The sequence below is a fragment of the Podarcis muralis genome, chromosome 7 (genome assembly GCF_964188315.1).
Source record: "Podarcis muralis chromosome 7, rPodMur119.hap1.1, whole genome shotgun sequence".
Lineage (NCBI taxonomy): Eukaryota > Metazoa > Chordata > Lepidosauria > Squamata > Lacertidae > Podarcis > Podarcis muralis.
Genome location: NC_135661.1, coordinates 27057266 through 27074165, shown reverse-complemented (window position 1 = coordinate 27074165; position 16900 = coordinate 27057266). Strand labels below are relative to the sequence as shown.

The 16900-nt window shown below is 52.4% G+C and overlaps 1 protein-coding gene across 1 annotated transcript; it reads right to left on the bottom strand.

Annotated features, from left to right (window-relative positions):
- Positions 1 to 985: 985 nt before the first annotated feature.
- On the bottom strand, positions 986 to 15226 carry ERRFI1 (ERBB receptor feedback inhibitor 1). The gene is made up of 4 exons (XM_028740515.2): positions 15096 to 15226; positions 5885 to 6069; positions 4996 to 5072; positions 986 to 3593 (listed from the first exon to the last, which is right to left on the bottom strand). Exons 2-4 carry the CDS (start codon positions 5998 to 6000, stop codon positions 2416 to 2418), a joined length of 1371 nt encoding a protein of 456 aa, XP_028596348.2. The 5' UTR covers positions 6001 to 6069; positions 15096 to 15226; the 3' UTR covers positions 986 to 2415.
- Positions 15227 to 16900: the final 1674 nt, after the last annotated feature.

The window sequence follows — 16900 nt, the reverse complement described above, 5'->3', positions numbered from 1 at the left end:
TTCCACAGCCTCAGGTACTCAGGTGTTAATAACTGGGTGGCAAAAATGCTCCTAGGCTGCATACACAGATTTCTTCTTTAAAAGCCGTGTAAGACGTGCCTGTTTTCATTATGAGTAAAATTAAGACATCAGTTTAGTAGCTCAGAGGGCATCTAGTCATCGGCCCCTGCGCACACATCCCGTTTGATTCCAGAAAAAAAAGTGATAATAGAAAATGAGGAAAAAGGGAAATGTTTTTCAGAAAGGGGGTGGTGGAGGGTTTCATGTACTGCCTGGGTGGGGGCAGAAGAGGCTTCACGGAAATCAACCTGCACCTTCGAGGTTGGGGTGAGGAGAGATGTCAACCCCTTGGGCAGGACTCAAAATGCTTGAGAAGAATTCTTCCAAGCACCAAAACAGATGATAGCAGCATTAATGTGGCTGCACCCCATTTGCATGGGCACAAGCCACACTTGCAGAGGGAAGGAGACGGGGTTCCTTTAAAAGTCAGAGAAGGGACTTCCTCCTCCTTCTGCTTTAGTCCTCTGCTGCCCCCTTCTCTCCCTCCATCTCCCAGGGCTTTCTACCTGCTCCACAGCTCTCACAACGCAAGCCCAGCCAGGGAGAGGCTTTGTGGGGTGGGGAACAGACTTCAGGGCTTGCCCACCCAAGCCGTCCTGGAAGTGTCAACCCCTGCCACCAGCCCAGAAACCACAATTTCAACGCAGGACAGGTCAAGAAACACCCTGGGAGTTGCACATCCTGCCTGCCCACGTGCTGGGTGGCTCTGGAAACCAAGCACCGGTGGCAAGCTGCCCAATCTTGATAAGCTGCATAGCATGATCCCAGGGAGCTTCCCATTGGCCAACGCGGGGAGACGAGGAGACGCACCCCTAAAATGCACCAGGAGGGAGGAGGAGGTGGAGGCGGCGGCGAGAGCTCACTGCTCTGCCACTTTTGCGAAAGGGAAGCAGAGCCCCCACACAAGACGAGGCAGCCGAGGTGGTGTTATCATAAATAAGTACATTATAACTTTATTAAAATCCAAGACACGGAAATATTCCAAAATACAAAGTGAACGTCATTCTTCCTCAATACTGTACACCTGATGCAGGACCTCTCTCAGTGCATTATTATTAATATTATTTCCAGAATGTGAACATTGCCTTCATTTAGAGTTTGTACTAGAACCAAGTCAGCTTCCCAGACGGTTTCAGAGGGGTGGGAGGCAACAGCAACTCCCAAGCGAACTTTATTTTACACTGTAAACTGCAGTTGCGTCCGTCGGGAAAAGCCAAGGCCACGCCGGGCCCTGGCCAGAAAGCACCGTCCCCCTGGGGCCTGCGGGAACAAGTAGAAGTGTGTGGGTGTGCGTGTGAGTGTGCAAGGGGGTTGGGGAGAGAGACGGCAACACCCTTCACCAACCCTGACTGGGCTGCCTTCAAAGAGGACTTGGCAATGCCCAGCCTCTTCCACCATCCTGCAGAACACTGGACAAGACAGGCTCAAGACCAGCTTGTGCCTCACTGCTATGCATAAACACATACTCCAAACGCCACCTGGAGAACAGAAGTTGGTCCCATTTTTTTAAAATATTGGGGTGGTGGGGAAAGGGGGGTTGCTGCTTCACCCGGGGTGCTGTTCAGTCTGAGCTCCAGCTACCCAACTGCAAGGACACACACAGTCGCGTGGAGCCCACAAAACCTAGCGCACAAAAGTCCTTCTCGGGTTTCATCAAAGCCAACTGCTGTGGGTAGAGGAGAACCAGTTGAATTGTGGCAAGTATCTGAGTGGCCAGGTGTGGTTAGGTGGAGATTAGGAACTGGGGGCAAGATTCCCCACCCCAGACCAAAAGTCTAAAACATGTGGAACACCCCATCCAAACTAAGGCGAGCTCAGAAAAAGCTCAGAAATGGGTGGTGGACTTCCCTGTCGCCCTCGCACCCCCAAATCTCTTCCCACCGCAAGGACAATTCTTGCTGGGATTCCCCACCAGTGGGAGAAGAGCAAATATTGGCAGAAAGGTTTTTGTTTTTTTAAGGGGGCAGGGCAGAAACACACTGTGGCCACCACTGTGCAGAAAAAATACTGAATGGGGCTTCTTTTCTCTTCTGCTTCCAGCCGAAGCAACTTGTCCTGTTAGCAAGAGTGCAATTCTTTCCCTACTTATGCAAGTTTGCTCTAAGAATATTGAATGACAACTGGCCAATGCTGGCTATGTATGCTCAAGTCCTCCTCCAAGTCCTCTCCTGGGCCAGAACCACCATGGCCAGGCAGCCGAGCCCAACGCAGGCAGCGGCTGAAGCACCAGACAGAGGGGCCTCCCCCCGCTCCTCTCCGGAAACCGGAGGGCTGGGCTTCTGCCCCTCTTACTCGTCCTCGAAAGGCCTGTGGCCAGCTCCCCAACGCCTCCTTCCTCACAAGGCTCCCTCTTCCCTACGGAGACACCATGCAGGGCAAATGCTTGCGCTTGACTGGAACGTTGAGCATCCCGGCCAGGCTGGCTGCCTCCCCTTCCGGAGCCTCGGGCCAGAGGGACGGCGGCAGCTGGCCTTCCGCGCTCAGGCTGCTGCCCTCTTCCGCTTCCCGGAAGAACTTCTCGTACCTGTCCAGGTAGGGGGGCCTTTCGGGCAGCAGGTAGTAGTGGGTGGAGCTGACCTTCTTGCCGTTCTCGATGATGGGCAGGATGCAGGGCACCCGGCTGCCCGAGCCCTCGCTGTGCTGCCGCTGCAGCGCTTTGCTGCTGACGTACTTGGGGTCCGGGGCAAAGCTCTGGGTGGGCGGCATGATGCCGTTGAGGTACGAGGGCAGGCTCTTGGGGCTGGGCGTGCGGGAGTTGCTGCAGGACAGAGGCTCCCTCGGGGGGACCTTGGGCGGTTTGTCCTCGTCGCTGTAGGCGCTCGAAGCCACTTCGGCAGACCACCTCCGGTAGTCAGGCTTCAGTACTCTGGGCGGGATGGGCACCCTGGGCGGGACCTCGGGCTTGTCGTCGTCCGAGCTGGGAGACGCCCGGCGGAAGTGGCTGGAGACCCTCACCACCGGTTTGTGGAAGGACCCGGCTGGCCCGGAATGCGAGCGCCGCAACCGGCGGTGGAGCTGATGCGCCGTGGGAGCAGGAGGAGGAGGAGGTGGAGGAACAGCAGCAGCAGCACAGACCCCGGCCGGACACCCACTCTGCTTAGCGGAGGGAGGCTCTTCCGCCTTTGATCCCGCCGGGGCGTCGAAGTAAGCATAGTTTATTTGCCCGCAGCCCCGGAAGCTCCGCCTACCATAGGTGGCGGGCTTGAAGGCAGGGCCGCTACACTCCTCCAGCAAAAAGTCCGTGTCGGAGCTGGTGAGGAACTCCACCTCCCAGTCCACGTCGTCGTGCACGAAATCCTCCGGGATGGGCAGTGGGGGAAGCGGGCGGGTGCTGCGCTCGGCACCTGGAGGCGCTGGGGGGAAGGAGAACGACGGCCCGCCCTTGGTGGGGGTGGGGGGAGCCGCCTCGTTGGACGCGGCGAGGGAGAGTCTGCCGAAGGCAGGGACTAGGCCGCGATCCTCTGGCCTCTCTCCGTTGGGGCTGGGCTTGTTGCTGCCGCCGTTCTGTGCCGGATCAGGGTCTGAAATGTGGCCTGAGAGGGAGAGGGAAAGAAGGGTGAGTTGCTAATCTCAAGACACAGGGCACCTCATTCACAACTTTCCTCAAAGGGGGGGGGGGGAGAGCGTGGCTGCTGGAGTGGAGAACGCCAGATACACCCGGCTGTTCATTGCCAGCACATGGCATTTACTGAGACTGGTAGACTGCTTCTGAACATGGAGGCCCCACTGGCTAGGAGATATGGATAGACCCCGCCTCCTCTGCCATGTTCTTAGATGACTAGATGGTCGTTGGGGTCCCCTGAGAACTCTGCAATTCTATTAAAAGGGGCTGGATGGAGCCCAAGTAGGGCCCAGCCTCCAAAGTGGCCAACTGTGGCTCTGGGAGCCTCACAGACATGGCAAAAGCAGCAGGCACAGTCCCTCCTTGACTCCATCCCTCTCAGCACTGCTGGGTGAGGTATCACAAGCCTTAGAGCCATTCAGCCTCAATTGTGCACTCAGATGCACACATGTATATAATCAGATCTAGATATACATGCATATAATATTTATAACATATATGAGGATTTAGATCAAAGAACGGTCAGGAAAGAATGGAACTGGATTTCGGACAACTTCCGTTCTAATATAATTTCAGGAGAACTATTTTAAAACCTTTGCTCGATGGTATTTAACACCTTATAAATTGAACTATAGATAGATAGGATGGGATAAATGCTGCGAGACGTGGATTAAATAAAGCAGTTCACATACACAGCTTTTGGAACTGCTCTCAAATAGAAATACCCTGGAAATCCGTTCAGGTCGGTATCTCCGATGTGTTAGGATATCATACATCATATGCCCTCGGAACCGAAAATATTTCTGCTTGGTTATCTAAAACACGTTATTCCAGTAAACGATCAAGAAATAGTGTTCAAAACCCGATTAACTGCTGCTAAGATTACAGCTAAAAAATTCGGGCAAAAGCCTATCTCCTACAACATCTGAATGGACTGATACGATTTGGTCTGTAATAACTATGCTTAAGGTTACTTATTACTAAATAATGTATACAAACTATCCTAACAAGTTTATGGAAAGAATGGTGTGGGTTTTTTTGTAACTTTCTGGAACAACAAACTCTGTGGCAATGCTGCCTTCAACTTGCTGTAACAATATTTCTTTATGCTCCTTATTCTTGGTTTACTTTGTTTATTAATATTATTATTATTATTAAAAGCAAGACAGCATGGGGTACTCCAGTGCTCTGGCTGCCAAGACTGCTGGTTTTTCTGCTGCCTGCCAACTTTCCTCCTCTTCTTCAATAAAAAAAAAAAGCAGGTATCTTCAGGAACCAAATTGCTAGTGGAAGGAGGAGGGGGAGTCACAACTGAAGAGCTCTGAGCTGCAACACAAATAAATATGAGGTCGACGGCGGTGCCAGGTACCTACCGATGGACGTTAAGTGATGCTGTGCGGACGAGTTCAGATTGTAGGCCATTGCTACGGGCTCCATGTTAAAGAAAGGGCTGAAATAATAAATAAATAAATAAATAAATAAATAAATAAATAAATAAATAAATAAATTTCTATTTGTACCCCGCCCTTCCCAGTTCAGAAAACCAGGCTCAGGGTGGCTAACAACAAATTTAAAACACTTAATTGATGCAACAAAGAACAGCATAAAACGTGAATAACAATAAATTCAGAATTCAAAAATCAATTTAGGGGGGAAATCCATCCAATAAACATTAGATGATCACCAGGGCTAGCTGGCTAAATTCGTCCTATTTGGGCCAGCGAGGAGACCAGGGGAGAATTAGCTGTGGGATCCCAGAGCAGGTAATCTTCATAAAAAGAGGAAGGGGAATAAAAGATCAGGCTAAGTTCAAATTGAAAGCCAGGCAGAATAGCTCTGTCTTACAGGCCCTGTGGAAGGAAGTTAAATCCTGCAGAGCCCTGGTCTCATGGGACAGAGCATTCCACCAGGTCGGAGCCATCATTGAGAAGGCCCTGCCCCTGGTGGAGGATAATCTGACTTCCTTAGGGCCTGGGACCTCTAAACTATGGTTATTCATGGAGCTTAAGGACCTCTGCAGGGCATACCAGGAGAGGCGGTCCCGTAGATACGAGGGCCTTAAGCCACAAAGGGCTTTAAAGGTCAAAAGCAGCATCTTAAACCTGACCCGATACTCCACCAGGAGAGAGAAAGGAGGGTATCTGTAGGTGAAGCAGGGACAGCCGCAAAAGGCCCAACCACCATCACTCGCCCATACCCAAGTGCAAGGAAGTGATGTGAGTGGGAGAAAAGATCTGGTACCCTCCCTGAAGTTAGACTCACTTTTCAAAATGGCCTCCCCAACAGGGCTTGAGGCTCCCAATGCCTTGCCCCTTGTGGAGGAAGCTGCTCTTCAAGGGGACTCTCATCTCTGGAGCTGCAATGCCGGCCGTGGACATGCTGCTTGGCTGACGTCTGCGCTTTCAGAAGTCCACTGTCCTCGCCAGGTAGCCAGCTACTTCAGCAGCCTTTAAAAGAGGGGGAGACAGACAAACAAGGGTGTGTTAGTCCCATGCAGCAGAGCCAACAAAGGTCAACCCAGGAAGAACTTTTCAAGGCTCACAACAGCCAGCGGAAGGAGAAGCTGGCTTGTGTAGCAATTCTAGGTCAAAGGCACTCCTTGTAGCTCAGTTCAGTGGCAGAGCATCTGTTTGGCGTGCAGAAGGTTCCTGTGTCAATCCCCAGCGGCATCTCTGGATAAAGGCTGGGAGGGAACCCTGGAGAGCTACCCTTCCTCCTCCAGACACACCACCATTTGAGCCCTGGCATGATCATATTACGAAGCCTGTTCAGAGCGACAGCAGGAAGCACTGCCCTCACTCGGAGTGGGCAAACATTTTCACATATGCAGGAAACGCTACTGTCAGGTCCCCTGGTGTTTTGTTTAAAGGGGAAGGTAATAGGGGAACCCGAATGGACATCTAGACATTGCTGGGCTCTGGCTCCCATTGTCACTGGTCCACAAACCCTCAGGTTCCCCGAGCCCAGATTTAAAGCTTCAAGGGAGCCTCTTGGTGATGGTAGGCTTCAGGGAGTGCGGAAGTGGCTACGGCTCCCCATATCCCCAGTGCAGACTCCTTCCCAGCACTGCTACCTGCACCCAGTCCCCCCCCCCTCCAGCTGATTTAAATAATGCTGGGTTTGGAAGGGTATAAGAGAAAGAGAGAGCGCTCCTTTGGCAGTGCTCAGATATTTAAATCAGCTATATAAGTTAGGCGCCAAACAGCTCCTTAAACCAGGGTTACAGCCGCCAACGCGTAACGCCTAGTCCCCATTTAGGGAGCCATGTTTCAATACGACTTTTCGGTTCCCGAAATTCATTCCGATTGTGCAGATAAAAAATAATGGATGGAATTCTACAGGTGCATTGCTAGTGTGTGGAAAACAGTCAAGATCCAAGGATCCCCAGGCATGCGCCTCCAGACGGTAGAGACACCAGGGGCCATCCTGGAGCCCGGGCATCTTCCCTTGGCCATAAGTGGCCTATAGACAGGTACAAAAAGGGCATGGCAAATTTCAAACTCTGCTCCCTGACCCTCCTCCTCTCGGCACTGCAAATTGGCACTTTCTTTCTAATCAAAACGCGGTATATCAGCATATTGCAAAATAAAGTACAGTGGTACCTCAGGTTACATACACTTCAGGTTACAGACTCCGCTAACCCAGAAATAGTACCTTGGGTTAAGAACTTTGCTTCAGGGTGAGAACAGATATAGTGCTCAGGCGGCGCAGTGGCAGCAGGAGGCCTCATTAGCTAAAGTGGTGCTTCAGGTTAACAACAGTTTCAGGTTAAGAACGGACCTCCGGAAGTACTTAACCCGAGGTACCACTGTATGTTTCCAGCACAAGGCACAGGCCCATCAAAATAAACGTAAGAACCTCCCTCCACTACCCCCTGAAGAGATGGGGCAGGTAACCTTCTGGACAAACAGACCCCATCTGCCATCTTGCGAAAGCCAAGAGGTGGACACACTCCCCAGGACACTTGTTAATGGCCCCGCTGCCTGCCCCCCCCCCAAGGCTGTGGGGCTCAGGCCACCTGCACCCTCCTGCTCAGGCTATATGAAAATCCCTCCGTGTGCTGTGCCAAACCTGGAAAGCACTGAACACCTTGTGCCAGCCTGCCCCCTGCAGCGCCCGCAGGGGTGTTGTGCAACCAGCTCTCGTTTTGAAACCGTTCTGGAATGCAGAGCCTCCACTGCCATCAGCACATCGGGGAGGACGGAAAGATCCTCCCACTCCCTGGCCTTTTTCAGGAGTCTGGCGGCTGCGGCGGGGGTGGGTGGGTGGGGTGGGGTTGGGGATGGTTTTATGGCCCAGTTCCTCCCTCCTCAAAAGAAAGTGAAGCAGACGTAAGCCCATTTTCTACAAATGGAAGCCACCAAGAAAGGGGCACCCGCAATGCTATAAGAGCCAAACTGGGATGGGGGTAGGGCAGAGAAAGAAAGGGAAGGAAGTCAGCCCAAAGCTCACCAAAATGGAGGGACAGAATCACAGAACTGGAAGGGACTGCCTAAGGTCATCCAGTCCAACCCTCTACAATAAAGCAATCTCAAAACACGGTTTCCCATCCAGTTTGAAACCATACCAGGCCCTGCTTAGCTTTGCAAATGTGCTAGCAGTTTTATTGCTGCACCATTAGGATGGTGGTAATGTTATTATTGATGCTGAGGCTGGCTCTCATCATCATCATCATCATCATCATCATCATAGCAGCAGCAGCTGACTTCTGGTGCTAAATATGGGTGCCTTATGTGGAGGTCGCTTTCAAATCATTAAATAACAGCATGCATACCCCCTGGGTGCAGGGAACCAGGTATCCGGGGCTCCCATGGCTCTGGGCACGGTTCAGGGATTTGCAGCAAATGCTTCCAGTTACTCCAACCTAATTCTTTTTAGAAGGCAACAAAATTAGTACCCCGAGTGCACTTCCTGGAGTTTCAAGTTATGCAACCAGGAAAAGACTCTGATGGTGGGGGATGGGTGGGTGGGATTTACAAGTTACCCACAAAATTAATGCGGAAACTGTCGCTGAGGCAGGTAGTGCAGAGGGCTTTTAAACAGGCTGTAAGCTTGCAAGGAAAAACAAAACTTTCTTCAGGGAGAGAGGGGCAAGAGGCTGCTCCCTGCAATTGTGACCTCCTTGGGGCAGAGACTCACCTCTGCTACTCTGACGAGCGCCCGGGATGCTGATGACAAGCCTAACAGTAAAAGCAAAGGAACATAGAGGAAGGCACCCAGGCTCTGCCTTCCCCCTTGGAAGGGAGAGCCAAAACTACAAATTGGATTATGGCCCAGAAAATGCAAAAATGGGAGCCAAAGTGAGGCAGCACAAAAACGCACAGTCAGGTGAAGGCTGAAAGCCCTGAAGGAAGCCGCTGTGGGTCCAAATTCTGAATACATGAGGTGGGGGGGGGGAGGAAGTGTCCAGGCAGTCAGTCCATAACAACTTTGTCCTTTTGCGGCATCAAAGCAGCCCAGGGAGGAAGGTTCTTTGCCAGGTTCCCAGGAGGCGGTTCCAATTCCTCCTGCCCTGGGGTCCAGCCACTGCCTCTTTCCTCTCTTAATGAGAGCCAGAGTTTCAGAGAAGCTTCAGCTGCCCTCAGGGCAGTCATGGGGGCAGCTCCCAGTCCACACCACTGACCACCAGCTCCCACCAATGGGATACAGACATTCCCGGAAGCCACATATCTCAGGTCCCCTTTGGGGGCGAAAAAACTGGGCAGGATGAATGGTGAATGACTTGCGAGTCAGCTGAAATCTAAACCTATCTCAAGGATGCTTTAAACTGGCTGCTTGTACAGTGGTACCTCGGGTTACAGACGCTTCAGGTTACAGATGCTTTCAGGTTACAGACTCCGCTAACCCAGAAATAGTACCTCGGGTTAAGAACTTTGCTTCAGGATGAGAACAGAAATCGCACGGCGGCGGTGCAGCAGCAGCAGCAGCAGCGGGAGGCCTCATTAGCTATTGTGGTACCTCAGGTTAAGAACAGTTGTAGGTTAAGAACGGACCTCCGGAACGAATTAAGTTCTTAACCCGAGGTACCACTGTACTGTAGCATTTATTACAGCACTGGGTTTTTGTTTTAACTGCTTGCACCCAATGAAACATATTCAAAGGCCCTGCGATGCTGTCGACGCATAAAAGGAGTAGATGGAGATCTGCAAAGTAGGGAGGTGGTTGGGAATCTTGCATGAAGAGCCAAAAAAAAATCAGGCAGAGGACAGCCAGCCAAGAAACCTTCCTGCGGCCACAGCAAGTGGCTGGCAAGATAAAAAAAACCCGGGATTCCTTCCTGTGGTTCAGCCAGGGTGCCGGGAGAGGCGCCATGCTGCCCTCGGGGGAACACAGAGCTGCATTTATCCAGCCTGTCTTTTGCACAGGGAGGAAGAGGAGGCGGAGGTGGAGGCAGCTGCTGCTTCTCTTTCTCTCTAGTGGTAACCTAATTTTGCCTGCTTAACCACCGAGTATCATGAGTAAATCTCCAAAGAGGGAGGGAGGGAGGGACCCATTACTAGCAGCCAACTCATCAAACCCAGCCTGCAGCTCTTCCCTGCTTGACAACCACATGACGTCATTTCCTCCTCCTCCTCCTCCCCTTGAGATTTATCCAGAGCTGAACTCAGAGGCACTTTCGCAAAACACGCTCCTGAGATTCCAATAAAACCCAGGAGAGAGGGAGGGAGGGAGGGAGGGAAGAGGAAACGCCCCCCCCCCCGCCAGTGCAAACTGGACTGTTGGCAAGTAGCACGTACCATGTCCTTCCTAGAATTCATAAAAGGAGTGCTGTGCAGCCCCTTACGTAATCTCCAGTGGCGTCAGCCTTGCAGGATTTTGCTCACAGGTAGATGATGCCAGGACATCCGGGGCTCCAGGTTGCAACAGACATCTGGGCTTCTGCAGCTGCAGCCTGCTAGCCCCTCCCCTCCGTACCACCATTCAGTCCTGCTAAAGTATCTTCCCACCCACCCGCTACTCTTTAAAATAATGAAGGGATCAGCCGCCCACAGCAAGCCACACCACTCAACACAAACCTCAACAGGCTTCCTGTTCCGTTCCCCCACCCCTGGACTCTTAAGGTGAGGAGAGCCTGAAAAAACCAGTTTCCTGATGCCGCTCAATTTCTGCGTTTATAATTTCCTGTGGTTTCCCCTCCAAGTGCTGCTTGCAAATGCTGGAGGGTGTTGCAGTGTTTCAAGGCTGCTTGATCGCCACTTTTGAGTGTCGAGAGAAGGCAGTAAAATAAACTGAGAGCTGTCCGAGCAGATTCCTGCTTTGCCTACACTTCCTAGGCACTCGGTCCGAGCGGTTTTGCCCAGGAAAGCCCTCATCTTTAAGCAATAAATCAGAGCAAACGTCAATCCAGAGAAAACCTGATTGTTTGCTCAGGTTCGGGAGTAAATATGAGAAGAAGTCTTGTGAGCTGCGAGTGCCTAGTACTGTCCAGCTATACCTTCCAGCTCCTCTGCAGTCCTTCCACAACACTGCCTGCCTCTGCAGAGCAACACAAGAAACCTTAACAAGACCCTGCCCAACACGCAAGAGCCTCTCTTTCTCTCCTGAAGTTGCTAGGGCTATTGCGGGCTGCAGCCCATCACAGATGGAAGCCACCCACACACAGAGGGGTGCAATTGTGAAAGGGGAAGCAGGTGTGTCCTGGTCCACATGTCTGATGCTCAGGAACCCAACAGGGCATTTGCATGTGGGCCTATGGGTCTGGGCACAAGGCATGTCTCCTGCACGCTGGAAGAGATGTAGCATACTGAGCATATGGAACAGGCTGACCCACAGAAACATCCGACTGCCTGGGGACACAGAAGGAGCAGAGCCCTAGAAACCCCAAAGGGAGCGGAGTTGAGTTTTCAAGGGAGAAATGCACAGGTGGGAGGGGATTTTGACAGCCAAGGGGCAGCTGCACAGATCAATGCAAAAGGCAGCCGAGAAAGAAGACCAGAGGAGATGATGGCGAGGGTTTGACAATGGAGGCAAAAATTCGGTCACGAAAAGCTAAATTCTGCAAAACAACCAACACCACCCATGAAACTCCTGAAAATGCACCCAGATAACATTACTGGACTCAAATACGTCATTTACCCTTGAGGTTAGCTTGGTTGGTTAGAGTGTAGTTCTGATAATGCCAAGGTCATGGGTTCGATTCCCATTCAGGACTCCTGCATTGCAGAGGCCTGGACATAATAATAATAATAATAATAATAATAATAATAATAATAATAATATTTATACCCTGCCCATCTGGCTGGGTTTCCCCAGCCACTCGGGGTCCCTTCAAACTCTAAGATGCTGCCATAGGAAGGGACACTCATGTTTCATGGAGTCCTGCCCTGCAGTGCCTTTTGAAGAGCTCCCCAGATATCCTCACACGCCAAACAAGCCCACAAGGCCTAAACCCTTGACTTCTCTCTACATGGACGCTGAACTTTGCACATACTTCCAAACTCTGGTAGGTCCCCCTCCCCCCGGAACCTGTGAGAGAGAGAGAGAGAGCCCTGGGTTTGCTCAGAGTTGCAGAAAGAAAACTTACATCTGAGGCAGAAGAATTGAGCAAAGCGAGACCAGGATTTGGGGTGGTGAGGATATGCGAGGAACGGGGAGATGGTCTGGTGAGTCCAAGAGGGAATCCCTTGCTGGATGGACGGCAACAAAGCTGACCTTTCTTTCTTGGGAGCTGAGAAGCGCCTGAAACCCACCGTGGCCTGTAAAGGTGGCAACCTTGTCTCAAGGAACCCCTTATTTAGGAAAGAAGAGCCCCCTTTCCTCTTGCATTTTCAGCACTGAGTAGTGAGCACAGTGGGGGGTTAAGGCTGGACTTTGCTTGCAGAAGGACCCTGGGCCCTGACAATGGTGTGTACCCCTGGAAATGACCCCGAAAGGGGAAGGGGGCTGCTTGGGATGGAGAAGCACAGCTAAGAGGCTGACTTCTGAAGTCCCTGGTTCAAATCTCCCCCCTGGCCTGCCTCTGGGAGGAATCTCCACCGCAATCATCCTGTCTGTGATATGAGCCTTAAAGTTACCTCCAAAGCTCAGAAGTTTGGCACCTCAGATGTTGAGAAGCACTGATGCCCAAAGCTCTCTCTCCCCCCCCCCCCATAAATAGAGGATGTTTGGAGGCCAGTTTATCACCTTTGGCCCATGATAAGAACTGGAACAGACATAGCATATCTGACACAACAGAACTCAACCCGCTTTGTAGATGCTTACATCTCCACAATGAAACTGGGGAAGTGCATTGTGGCAAGTGTGTATTTTCTGCACAGGAAATGCAACTTGGACCCTCCAGGTTGAAGAGGCGAGGGAATAACATCTTTGTCAGATTGACTCTGAAGATGCAATTGTTAGCTGAGAATTTTTTAAAAAAATTAAATCAATTAAAGAAGAAACTTGGTGTGTGTGTGTGTGTCCTGGACGTGACAACTTATGAGAGCTCCCACATTAGACAGCAGTGATAATAGACTCCACATTTGTTGCCAAAGAAGCAGTAGAAGATTCTTCGCCCCTTTAGAGTTAGGGGGTTTGTCAGATGCCTCCCTCTCCCTCTGACTGACCAGAATCAAAACCATTAAAGAACAAGATTGATCAAGAACAAGAAGGATACAAGTCAGCCTTCGCCCGCCTGCTGCCTCCAGATTTGTTGGACTACAAGTCCCATCAGCCTCAGCCAACTATAGAGGCTGGTTCAACACATCAGCTGCTTTCAAACACACACCCCTTGCAGATTTCAGCAAGATAAGGCAAAGCAATTTTACACCAAAGTGTCTCTTCTCATTCAACTAGCCTGGTGCTTGCACACTTGAGAACATGGGCAGGCTAGTGGCCAGTCCTGAGGGGGGGGGGGGCTTTGCCTATCAATGGAAAGGCTGACCGCTCTCTGTTTCCTGCACACAGAAGTGGAACACACTAAATCCCCAAATCCACCCCCTTTCCTATCTGAATAGTTCTGAGCTAATAACCAACATGGTGCCCTCAGCAATGTGTTGCAGAACTCCAGCTGCCATTATCCCTCAGTGACCACTGGTCATGCCAGCTGCTGCGAGTTGGGAGTCCAACAAGCACAAAAAGCAGTGCACACAAGTACACATATCAACAGTGCCCCTCAGCAAATGTGCCTTCTCAAGGGAATTTGCTGCATGAAGGGCCATCACAGTAGCAGAACCATCTCCAGATATAACGCCGTGTGGCCTCAAGCGCACTGTTCTGCCCCCTTGGAACTGACCCTACCTTCTGCCTTGTCGAAACGCGCCTTTCTATAAAACGGCGGGGGTGCAGAATTGACCACATCCCAGCAAATATTAAGAACTGAAAACCTGCAGGCAGAGATGAAGTAGCATGCTGGTCAAGCCATTTAAAGGCCATTGTGCACAAGACCTCTTGAGACACAGCCAGGGAGCAACACCACGTTTCAAAAATTAGGGATTTAAGGCTGTAGTCCTCAATGCACTTACACAGGAAGTAAGGTCCAGCAACCTTTGTGATGCTCATGTCCAAGCAGACATGTGCAGGGGCTGAGAGACATCCTAACCGTAACCGGCATCAACAGTCACCCCAACGGAACCAACCAGGACAGCCCTATCTGCACCTAGGAAGAAATGGCACACATGCAAGCACCAAGCTTCCAAGGCCAGGGAAAACAGGCGCAGAAATCGCTCCCTCTTTCATGTTTGGCTGCTATCATTTGGATCACAGGAAAATACCAGCTTCTAAGGAAAATGTCATGGAAACCCAAGATGTAGATGCCACCCACCACCTTGCGCCACCCTGGAAGCTGCTCCGGCTGCAGGGACCCCTCCTCTGCCCCAGCCCCAAGTCCGTCTCCTCTGCATCCTGTGCAAAACGTTTTCGCCACTGCTGAAGGCACCGATCCTGAAGAGGTGGGAGCGGAGGGCGGGCTTGCGCTCCACACCTGCCGCGGCAGGAAGAGACCCGCCCGGGTCCGTGCGCCGGAGAAGCCCTTCGGGAGCGGGCCAGGGAGCGAAGGGCAGGCAGCAGAGGAGACAGGGAGGCCCGTCGGGCAGCAGCTCGCCGCCTCCGCCCGGGCGGTTGCGTGGCAACGGCCCTCGCCCTACCTGCGCGGCAGGTGCCCCGTCGCTCTCCTCTCCGCCGCAGCCGCCGCCGGTCCTCCTTCCAGGGCGGGGATGACTAAGCCGCCCTTCCGCAGGCGGAGGCTGCCTCGACGGGCAGGACGGCACAGCCCGGCCAACCTTGGCGGGAGGGAACCGAGCGGCGGGAAAGGGGGATCGCGCTCTCGCCCCTTCGCAGTGGCGGCGGCGGCGGCATCAGCATCTGACCGACGAAGAGGCGAAGCCCCGTCGGGCGCTCCGGAGCCACCCCAAGTCTCCACCCCGCCCCAGCGAGGCGCCGCTGCGCTCGTACTGCCCCGGCCCGGGGTTATGCAGACGCCATCAAAAAAAAAATCTACACGCGTCCCCGAATCCTCACGTCCTCTCCGTTCACGCAGCCTGCCTCCCGCCCTTACCCGTAGGGCAGCGCCGGGGCTCGACATGTCCCGTCTCCCCGCGGCGTCGTTACTGCGCACGCGCCGCCGCTGCCATCTCCCGGCACCTCTCCCGACCGCGACTTCCTGGCTCAATGAAGGCAGACGAGAGACGCAGCCTCTTTTTATAAGGGTGGGCGTGGCCCCGAGCTTAGGCCGCGCCTCCTCCCCGCCCAGCGCCAGGGAGTCTTAAAAGGGTAACGGCTCTAATTTCCGGCGCAGGGAGGTTCTGCTTCATCCGCGCCCCCCACTCCCGCTCTAAAGCCACGGTACTTTCTGGGTTGGCGGTCCTCCCTTTGCTCCTCCCCCCCCCCGCACAGGTTCAACAGGTGCAGCTTTCTTCTCGCAGCAACGCCTCCGTGATGCTGTTGAATTGTTGCCTGTAGGCAGCCGCTCAAGGCAAAGGAACCCGGGGGCAGCTATGCATACCGCAGTTGCATCGTAGTTTATCTATTGGGCTCAACACCATCACAATTTTCCTTTGTTTCCTGGCACTAAGCTCCATGGACTTCAGGGCTTACTTCTGCCAAGGTTTCTCTTCCCCCTACCTGCGATCTTCTGTTTACAGGGTATTTTTACTTTATTTCCTTAAGAAACAGTGCAACAGCTTTGACTGCCCCTTCAAAAAAATAAAATAAAATAAAATAAAAAATCCTGGGTATGCCCATGGTCCGCTTCTCACCTTTATCCCAAGGTTTTGCCAGTTGCAGCTTGTCATGGACAGGTGGGAAATTCTGTCTTTTGCATCACCACTCTCCAATTTATAGGACCCCAGGAGCTGCTCCCCTTTGCATCTTTGCCCACCCATTAGGACAGGTCAGAACATCACAGGAGTTCCAAATGCAGCATGTCAGACTGACCCCTGCCCATCTCTGCCTTCCTGAAAGGACATGGACCTGCCTTGGCTTTTTCAGGACAGCCCAGTGGCAGATTTTGACCTGGTCACTGCCCTTGATGGTAGAAGAAGGTTCTGGTGTTTACACACTGAAATCTGAAAGCTACCAAAACACCCACAGCTTTCATTGTGAGAGCCATGGATCTCAGGAATATTCTTCTTCTGCAATGGCATTTCTTTCTAAGCCTGCTCACGCGGTGCCCTGTGCGCTTAATGTACAGGGTGGTTGGTTTTTGCTGTGTCCACATGGCTCTGCCATTTTGCATACTCTGGTGGGTGATGTAACAGCCTTTGGGCTTCAGCGAATTCTTGCCCATTTTTAAAATTATTATTATTCCATCTTACCGTTGGGAGAGACCTCCCCTGCTTGCTGAGGGCATGCACCCAAATCCTGTAAAGGAGGCATGAAAAACCCAACACGCAGCCTGAAAAGGGCTAAACTTTTGCAAGGGTCGCAAAAAGCCTCACAGCTATGGAACAGGCCATGGAGGCAGGGGACACAGCTGAGACAGGAGCAGGTTCTCCAGGGAGGAAGGGCCAGAGGCATTCCTATCTTCCTGCAGTGAAAATGACCTAATTTGTGCCATTTCCCCTGGGGAGAAAGCTTTCCGCCCCCCTTCCCTGGAGGACTGCCTCCCTAGCGGAATGGATGCAAATAGCAGGGACGAAGAAACAGGGAGCCCCAGTCCCATTTTCTCTGCGTGGAAACATGACCTGTTGCAAGCTTCCCCAACCTGGTGCCCTCCTGCACCTGCTGCTAGGATTGGCTCTTCTGCCACCACAGCCCATCATCTCCTGGGAAGAGGCAGGAGGGGGGATGCAGAGGCTGCTCCCTGCCACGAGAAGTGATGAAGGTGACCGTTGGCTCAGCTGGCTTTGAAGAAGTCTATTT

Coding starts and splice junctions, on each gene's coding strand:
- ERRFI1 (XM_028740515.2), bottom strand. CDS start 6,000: ATGTCCACGGCCGGCATTGCAGCTCCAGAGATGAGAGTCCCCTTGAAG. Junction 5,073..5,884: donor TGGGGAGGCCATTTTGAAAA/GTGAGTCTAACT, acceptor TTATTATTTCAG/CCCTTTCTTTAACATGGAGC. Junction 3,594..4,995: donor GCATCACTTAACGTCCATCG/GTAGGTACCTGG, acceptor TCTCCCTCTCAG/GCCACATTTCAGACCCTGAT.